Below are 9,981 nucleotides of genomic sequence, written 5' to 3'. Positions count from 1 at the left end.
GGGGTTTCACCATGTTGGCCAGGCTGGGCTCAAACTCCTGACCTCAGGTAATCCTCCTGCCTCGGCCTTCCAAAGTACTGGGATTACAGATGTGAGCCACCGACCCAGCTGAAACTTTTATATCTGAATTTATATGTTTTAAACTTTACACAATAAAATTTCCTTTTGAAGTTTTTTTTAAAAAAAAATCTTTATGTAAATTAAAATACTTAGTTGTTCACTGTGTTTTTTATTTTGGCATTGTTTTCCTTAAATTACAAAGTAAACAATATATAATAATGTCTACTCACAATGTTCGAAAATTTTTCTTTTATCTTTTTGTAGACATCCTAAAAAGAATATTTCTTGGTTTATATGTTCTATACTGATATATGAATGTTTTTGCAAAGGGGAAAGAAATGAAATAATTATGCATAATGTATGGTGTTCTTAAATAACTAATAAGTCTTCTAGCTGCCAAAGAAAAAATCCTGTGAAATAACTGTCATATGAATTATCTGTTGTTCTCGCATGGGCTCAAGTTGCATAAATAGGGTGAAGCTAGATTCATTAAGAAATATGCTTTGCAAGTGTGGCCATTTTGAGTTTGTATTGAATATAGTCAAGCATGGTGGCAATGCTACTGTTACAAGATTCACTATGATAAATTTGGACTCATTTATTTAGTGCTATCTTTTTCATAAACTTAGTGAGTTAGGTTTCTACATGACTGGTCATTTTAGAGCTTGCCTTGCATTTCCCTTTAATACTTGACATTTTGAATTTCAGCTCCTCAGGAAAAACACGTAATCTTGGTCCTGGACCCGGTAGGCACCTCTGTCATCTAAATGGCCAGTCCTTCCGCCTCAAGAGGTTTAGTGATTCACATAAGCTTTTAGTTCACTGAAATGGTATATTAACATTTTCATCGGAAGCCTGGGTGTACATCGTTTTATGGTATAGTCTGCCATCTTGTTAGAAGCAGACTAAGACCTTAAGGAACTCTACATGTAGGTTTTGGGAGGAACATTGTGTGAAAATTTGGGTTGCATATTGTTCTAAGGATATATCATTCCATTTTCTTTGTAATGAAATTCCAGATGTTACTAAAACAACAACAACAACAAAATAACAACAAAAACTGTGGCAAGTTATTTAACAGTATTTTGTCTGTTTCTTTAAACAAACACCAGTCATAAGAAATCACTGCATCAAGGTGTTATTCATCTCCCAATTGTAGCTTTCTTTTACACCCCAGATTTTCATGCTAACTTCTCATCTCCCAGCACCACACTCATACCTCACCCTTCAAACACTCTTGCCAATTATGGAAAATAGCCTTCTCTCTAGCCCAGAGTACTTAATAATCTAGCTTATGTTACAGGCAAGTTTTAAAGGCTACAAACTCTGTGGGAACAAATTATTTGAGACACCACCTCATAATGGGCTTTTTGACCTTCTGTTGTTGTTGCTAAACCTATCCAATGTTTTATTAGTTCCCTTTCTCAGAAACTGATACCTTGGTTCCCAGTCTCTAACTTTCACACTCAACATAGTTCATTTGTCATTTTTTCCCCTAAAATCATAGAATATGGGGGAATGCAGAGACAATGTAATGGTGTTTCTAATATCTCATTTAAAGGCAGATAAACGACAGGCCTGATTTCAAATTTGTCTCTAACTTTTGCATTAGGCATAAGGTCTCTAAGAATTTTATTCCAGAACTGTAACATGCAGACAAAGTAACATATTAATTTGTCATCACCTACCAATGTGTTATTCATGCTAATGTTACTCAGTCCAGGACTCTATTTTGGTAATCATGCTAAGATATTAACGAACTCTTTATGTTCCTAATGAGGTCCAGGGCTAATAGAAAAATTAGAAAACTCATATGGCACACAGTTTTATTCACATCACATTTCCTGCCCACCTGGTAGGACGTGGGCTAAGGTGGGCTTTAGCGTTGCACAAGGAGGCACTTTGAACTGCAAGATATATGTCTCAAAACTCCTCTCCCATGGTGATGTTTACAAAACACCTTCATACCGTCTACTATTTCCCTAACAACCTACAGCCAACATGACAAGCAGCTAGGGCATGCATTCTAAGGAGCACAGTAAGGAAGAACATGTCCAACCTTGAAGATCTTATTTATCTCCTGTATTTCTCCAACATGTTGTAACAAAAAGAAATCCACCAATAAGCACTGAAGGAATTTCAGATGAACCTGAATTTTAATTGACATCTCAGCACCAGTGATATGAACAGGATCTTCCCTCATGTACAGCATTCATAGATCTGATGGTTAACATATATACATACATCAAGAGAGGAAGAGTGAAGATGAAATATTCTAAAGATGAAAGGTAGCCTTAACTCATAAATTTTAAAAATTATGGCCATGTTACTATCTATTAATGGGAGGGAAAACAGTTTTCCCTAAGATGACTTGACTTTGTCATCCTGATGCTTAGCCAGAGAATCTGAAACATATCCTTTGATTCCAATTGAAAGCCTGTCAACAAATTACCTTTCAGATAAACTGTCTTTTTGTGAGTTTGGAATCTCTAATTGTGAGTTCATCTCTCTAATTGTGAGTTTAAGATGCTACATGAATTACATTTTTAATTACAGCATAAGAAAGTGGTAGAGCAGAAAAGAGTGCCTGCTGTGTAATATAACTTTCTAAGGGTAAAGTTTAGGTTGGTGCAACAGTAATTGCAGTTTTTGCCATCGAAATTAATAGTAGGCATGGAATATTATGCAGCAATAAAAAGGAATGAGTTCATGTCCTTTGCAGGGCTGGGGATGAAGCTGGAAGCCATCATCCTCAGCAAACTAACACAGGAACAGAAAACCAAACACCACATGTTCTCACTCATAAGTAGAAGTTGAACAATGAGAACTTATGGACACAGGGAAGGGAACAACACACACTGGGGCCTGTGGGAGGGAGGAAGGTGAGGTGAGGAAGAGCATCAGGACGAATAGCCAATGCATGCAGGGCTTAAAACCTAGGTGACAGCTTCATAGGTACAGCAAAATACCATGGCACACGTATACCTATGTAACAAACCTGTACTTTCTGTACAGGTACTCCGGAACTTAAGTAAAACTTAGATTAAATAAATAAATAAATAGTAATGGTAGGGCCATTACTTTCATAATATAGTGGTAGGTCCTAGACAGGAAGCAAGGGGCCAACATGAGAGAGGTCAGTGGAAACTGAGAACAATGTGGTAGGATATTCCCCCAAAGTAGAAAGTTTTACACTGAAATTAAATATTTCATTTACTTAACAATTTTCTCTAGGACTTTATTAGACATTCTCTAGAGTCTGATATGTTTCTCCTACAGAATTGAGACACAGACTTGATATCTGTCTTCTTAAGCAAAAAATATTTTCTTACAGGCATCTTTTATTTTGGAACAGGTGACTAAAACCCCAGAAGAGAGATAATTCTAACATATGTATTTCAAACTGCCTACAGCCAATGTAGCCTGAGATTCTCAGAGTGTACATGCCTCAAGTACCATTTAATGAGGATTACTATGCAATGAAACTTCACTAGAAAATATGGAAAATATAGAAATAGTTATTCTCATCGTCGTTCAAAAAGCTTTTCTTTGGTCTTGTCACAAAAGATCACAATTTGCATTTTTAGGTGGCGTTCATGTACCTTTCTTCATTGCAGATGGAGAGCATTTTATGAACTTCATATCTTCTTGTTTCAGTAGGGTCTTCATGGTTGTGACTATATCTCCACAGCCAAAGCAAAGCAGACATTTAAGGTAATTACTTAGATAATTAATGGGCAAACCTCCACTTTGCTTTCACTGTGGCATCTTGGCCTTCAATCAAATTAGGGAAGTTGGGCACTCACAAGTTAATATTTTACTTTTTTTTTTTCATGAGGTACTAAAACACTATTTCTTCTTCTGTTTTTCCCATGATACTTTTTAAAATGGCAATCTGAGATTTATTGTGGGTGGCTGGAAGACAGTAACCTAGTAATATAATATTTGTCATTTTCTTGGTATAATTTTTGTGCTGCAGGAAAGTTTAAAATGTTTGTATGAACCTGGGCTTAGCTTCTATATGCAATATCATCTTGGTCTTTGCTTTTAAATATTTGAAACAAAACACTTATAGAATAAAAATGAAATACCATATAATTTCACAATGTTTAAATTCTACTCCCATTTTAGTTTAACACAAAAGGAACCTCATGGACTTCCACCAAACTTTTGCTCCTGACACCATACCTAACTTCCAGATATCAGTCGTGTTTTAGCACTTCAGTACGATAAAAGTTAGAGAGGATGGAAATGGAATGGGACTTAATATTGAAGTACTAAGGTTGCCATTGCACATGGGAAAACTGGCTCATTTTTAGTTTTTAAATATTAGAAATTATGTCTAGAAAACACAGCTTACTTGAGAAAGTCTTGTCTGTTATACATAAATGCAAAATAATTATGAGAAACCCCATATTATAAACCTCATATTGTATAATAAATACAAAATAATTATAGGAGAAACCCCATATTATAAATTCAAACTGAATGAATATATCTTGAAACTATATTATGAGAATGTTTAGATTTCTAAAACAGCACAGTTAAATATATTTTCTTATCCATCATTCTGTCATTCATTCACCACATACATGAGGGGGTACTATTCGAAAGAACTGTTAGAAATCTTAAGGATGCAATTTCTCTGTAGGTTCTGTTTCCCTTGCAAAGAAAATGCTTAATAATTTAAATATTGGTCATATACTACTAATTATTCTGACAGTTCAGTATAATTTAACTTATCCCCATTAATAATTGACAGAGAAAATATGTGAGTTTCTGAAAATTTACTACTAAAATTTCTTCAACAGACCTGCAAATGTGTTATGCAAGATACAAGTATAACTGAGTTATACTTGTATTATAGAGATTCATGAAGCAAGTTATTGGTAAATGAGCATGAAATCTAAGACTGTGGAGCTAATCTGACTATGACAGCCATGACCCCTCATTCATCACCAAAGTCGATTGAATCCCTCTTGCTGGCTGGTGTTAAGTTTTCCTTTTCCCTATTCAGGTGTCATTTGGTTAAAGAGGGAGATATTGGCTTACAGGTTTTCTTTCTTCAAAGAATATTGGTATCTGTGTTATTTGCTCTACTTAAATTGCCACAATTCTCTTGCTGTTTTCTTCTCTTTTGAGTGTCTTCCTTCTTGGGGGAGTATGTTTTCTTTTTTAATTTTCATCAGTGTCTTTTAGAAGGGTTTGTGTATTGAACTAGAGAGACAGGAGTGGTATTTTCTAAAAACCCTAGGAATAATTTTTATTTTAGAATGAATCTCCCAGAGGAAAAAAAAAATGAAAACACTGAAGTTAGTATGATTTCCATAGGCATCATCGATTTTATACTGGAGTTCTGTAATGGAGCTGACATGATACTTTTTGGAAGGCAGTTCAGGTCTCCATTCGAGGATGCTAAAAATCATACAGAGCTCTCTTCTTTCCTTTTCTCTGCCTTCCATCTTTTCCCAGAGAAGATGAGTAGAAAGGAGGATAATTGGCTAAGTTTTGGCGGTGGCATCCCATTTTGATTTGTTTTTCTATCTAAATGCAGATATAGAATGATAGCATTGGCATTACCCTACTTAGAGTTTAAATGCAGTAAAATCAAGAGCAAAGCATGCTTCCTGCATTTCTCATACACTGCAATGCCCAAAGAAAGAATGTGGAACTGAGCTAGATTGGTGGACTCTTTTTCAGTCCTGGAATAATCAGAGGGGCCTTTAGCGTGTATAACCCTTCCAGAGCCATCCCTCCTTCCACTCTTGAACTCAGAAAGTTTCAGGAGAATGCTAAGAGGCTCAGGCTTTATTATACCTTGGCGCCTAGGGCTGAAACACCTGAAGGCCAGCAGAGGGCTACACAGTGCCAACCTCCTAATTCCTTCTCCTCCTAGAGGCTACAGTCTTTTGTCTGTGGTCGCATTTCATTCTCCCAGTATTCCCCAAAGTGAGCTCCATCCTCTGGCCCTTCTGATGTTTAGTGTGGAGGCTTGCCAAGCTATCTATGTTCCTGAGTCTCATTACTCATGTCTAGGCCTGGTTTTCCCTGCCTAATTTCAAGCACTTTTCGATGGATGGGACTTATGCTCCAATCATCTTCGCTCTTTATGTCCAATGTCATACCTCAATCTTAATCCCTCCTCTTTAGAACCCCTTCAAGTCTTGCCAGATCTGTACAGGACTGGAATTGGCCACTCTCCTTGGGGCTTATTTCCTATGAAATGTTTTCTCTCTGAAGCAAGATTGGTCTTTCTACTTGTTTTTGTTTGCATTTCTCAGATCATATTCTTTCATTTGATCATCATTTAAAAATGGTTTCCTTCCTGACCCCCCTTTCACAGCAGGTTATAAAAAAAAAGGTAGCAAACACCATTTTAAGCATTTAGATTCCAGCAATTTTCATATAACCAGAGGCTAGTGAGGGAGGCATTGATGTACGTAAAGTGCTTCTTACCTGGCCTGTGCTTCCTACCTGGACATTCCCAGTTAAATACATCAGAGCTCTGTTTTTATTTTATGTGCAATTTTACATTCAGTGATCTCCAAATTTACTTACTCTGTTACAAGTGTTTCTCTAAAATAACCCAGGACTCTCTCAAATTACAAGGTATTAGAGGTACTGCAAATGAATTATCTTCAACCATGATCTCTTTCTGATTTTCTTTATATATATGTGTGTGTATACACACACACACACACACACACACACACACACACACACACACACATATATATATATATATTATTGCATTTTAGGTTTGGGGATACATGTGAAGAACATGCAAGGTTGTTGCATAGGTACATACATGGCAATGTGGTTTGTGGCCTTCCTCCCCATCACCTATATCTGACATTTCTCCACATGTTATCCCTCCCCAACCCCCCACCCCCCACTATCCCTCCCCTAGATCCCCCCACAGATCCCAATGTGTGGTGGCCCCCTCCCTGTGTCCATGTGTTCTCATTGTTCAACACCTGCCTATGAGTGAGAACATGCAGTGTTTGATTTTCTGTTCTTGTGTCAGTTTGCTGAGAATGATGGTTTCCAGGTTCATCCATGTCCCTACAAAGGACATGAACTCATTGTTTTTTATGGCTGCATAGTATTCTGTGGTGTATATATGCCACATTTTCCCTGTCCAGTCTATCATCAATGGGCATTTGGGTTGGTTCCAAGTCTTTGCTATTGTAAACAGTGCTGCAGTGAACATTCTGATTTTCTTAAAGTGAAGGGCTTTCAAAACAAGATGTATGTTTCCTTAAAATGTAGTTAGTGTGACATTTTAAACAGGGCATTTTAAAAAGTAATAATTCCTAGATTTTTTTGGTATCAAAGCACTTGAAGATTAGGAGACCCAAACTGAATTGTGTGGGTGAGTACTAAAGGCAGTACTTGGTATGTTGACTTTAAGAACTGAGATCATGTTTGAGGAGATGTCAACTTAACATCAAAGGTGATGTAGAGATTTTCCTTTCATTGATATTTCATGCAATACTTTTCTTAGGGTTAGAATTGGGGTTGAAGATTCCAGTAGGGTTTTACCTATCACGGGTTTTTTTTTTTTTTTTTTTTTTTTTTTTTTTTTTTTTTTTTTTTTTTTTTTTTTCTGTTAATCTGGACTTCAAGAGTCAAGAAAAGGTATTTGCAGAAAGTAAAGTCTGAGATGAGACTCGAAGAATAAGCACATGTTAGCTAAACAAAGTAGAAGGAATAGTGTTTCAACTAGAATCAGAAAGGAAACAGCATACAAAAAGTTCCAGAAGTAACAGAGGAGGAGATGGGAGAAAAAGAGAAAGAGTCAGACGTCATCAGAACTGTAGAAGTGTGGCCTTGAGAGATGAGGTCAAGAGGAGGAGGGGCAATGACAGGCTGGTGCAGCAAGGGAGACAGGATGCCAGGAGACACACAGAGCCAGCTCATGGAGAGCTACCTGTATGATGGAAACTTTGACTTTCTCCTAAAGGCAATAAGGAGATTCTGAATAATTTTTAGATGAGCAGAAGCATGAGTAGATTGCATTTTAAATCACTCAAGCTGTAGTGCAGATGATGAATCGAAAAGGTAAGTTGGAGGAGTAACATCCCACCATTTTGGCTTGGAGAGTGTGTAGGCCAAGAGAGTGGCAGCTCAGCCTGGGGACCTATCATGAAATTCCAGGTATATATATACTATCTACTGGGTGAGGCTTTCTATCTTGGTGTTTTGGTTATTTAAAATTGAAACACCTTTACGTTCATCTTTGTCCCCTAAACAGTAACAGAAAAACAACAGGTTGATTTTGGCTTATTTAGATACATCTGTTTGGCATGGAGAGTCAGCTGGGTTTCAAAATGTCAGAATTTCTGCTTGTTAATGAGTGGCTTCTTTGGTGAGAATTTTATGTAGAATAAAATTGTGGGCTACTCATAGAAACTAAAAGAGAATGAGGAGAAATAGTATTTTAATATTTTACCACTGTAGTGAGTTTTGTTTTGTTTTGTTTTTAAACCTCCAGGTAATGTTAATTGATAAGAGTCAAATAAATTAATAAAAATGCACAGACTGGTGCTCCTATCAACAAGTTTTTAAAAGTTTGTTACCCTAAGCTCTTATTCTCCAGATGTTATTCAGGTTCTCAGTTCCAGGTCTGCCTGGTGATTTAGTACATGTCTCGTTTAGCAGAGAAGAACTGTAAAAAATACAGGGCTCTGCCCACAGTAAGCCTTTCATAGAGACCAAGGCATTATATCAAAACTATTCCTTGGACCATGATCCTTTCCCGAGCATTCTTTGTCCATTTACAAATTTCTTCACATGAATTCATTACAAATATACCCAGAAAGCATTGATTCCAGACGTATGGCTGAGTCAAGAGCACAGTACATGTTAACACAACTGAGTCACCTTCTATTAAGTCTGTTGATTGTCAGTAGCAGAGAGTAAGTACCTACTATGTGCCTGGAACTGCTGTCATGAATCGAGCAGTGAACAAAACAGTTTTATTTCATGTTCTGGGAGTGGGAAGACAGAAATAAACACATAGACCGGGGGGGCCAGATTTTAGGCTTTGTGGGGTGCATGGTTTCTCTTAACAACTACTTACCTCTATTGTTTTAGCAGTGAATTAGTGTGGCTGTGTTCCAATAGCACTGTATTTACAAAATAGTGTATGGGCCAGATTTGTTCTATAAGCCATAGTTTGCTGGTTCCTGACATAGATCATTAAATAAGAAAACTCATCTTATGTACTAATAAGAAATAAAATAGAACAGAGGATAGTAGATGTTGGCTAGAATGATTGTGCAAGAATTTTTGTGATTGGGTTAAATCAGTGTCTAAGTGATTAAAGAGCAAGTTGTCAACATCATCTATTTATTCTCTATTTACCTTTCTCTTAAGATTATATGTAAAACTATGAAAATTAAGTTACATATTATACATTTATAGAAGGTAGGAACCATATAGAACATGCTGACATATACCTGGACTCAATAATTGTTGTGCTCTTGTTGAAGAGAGTTTCAGATAATGTCTTTCCCAAAAGTTCTAGCCTTCGTTAATTCATACTTTCCTCTGAATTTCTATGCATTTATTAAATGATGAGATTCACTTAGCCCTGAGAAAATGTAATATTGGTTAGTGTACCTTTTGCATATACTGACCTGAAGTATGCAGTGTTTTATATTAGCTTCTAAATTGGCTGCTCAGTTTGTCACTCTTCTGTAGTTGGCATATCATAACTATTGAATTACCATTTTATGAGGATCAGAAAAGTTAAAAAAGTGCGGCTAGGATTCCAACAAGAGGTGGCTCAGATTGATAATTTGCTTTCACAGTGCATGGTAACTTTCTATATGGAAAATATTAGCTGAAGAAAAAGGAGAGGCATACTTGTGAATCTCAAGTGATCCCTCTAAGATTTGTAGGGTTAGTTGAGTT

General features: G+C 36.6%; 1 protein-coding gene across 1 annotated transcript in view; it reads left to right on the top strand.

Moving 5' to 3' along the window:
• The window catches only part of GAS2 (growth arrest specific 2), a gene marked incomplete at its 5' end in the record, with an annotated part of 85,903 nt that overhangs the window by 38,227 nt on the left and 37,695 nt on the right, over positions 1-9,981 (top strand). Inside the window, one exon of the mRNA XM_017513813.2 lies at positions 3,721-3,774. Coding sequence (XP_017369302.2) covers positions 3,721-3,774 — 54 coding nt within the window. The remainder of the gene's footprint in view (positions 1-3,720; positions 3,775-9,981) is intronic.

Source organism: Cebus imitator, unplaced genomic scaffold (genome assembly GCF_001604975.1).
Source record: "Cebus imitator isolate Cc_AM_T3 unplaced genomic scaffold, Cebus_imitator-1.0 Scaffold503, whole genome shotgun sequence".
In the NCBI taxonomy this organism is placed as follows: Eukaryota; Metazoa; Chordata; class Mammalia; order Primates; family Cebidae; genus Cebus; species Cebus imitator.
The sequence above is the reverse complement of the archived record's forward strand: the minus strand, read 5'-3'. Positions and strand labels throughout refer to the sequence as shown.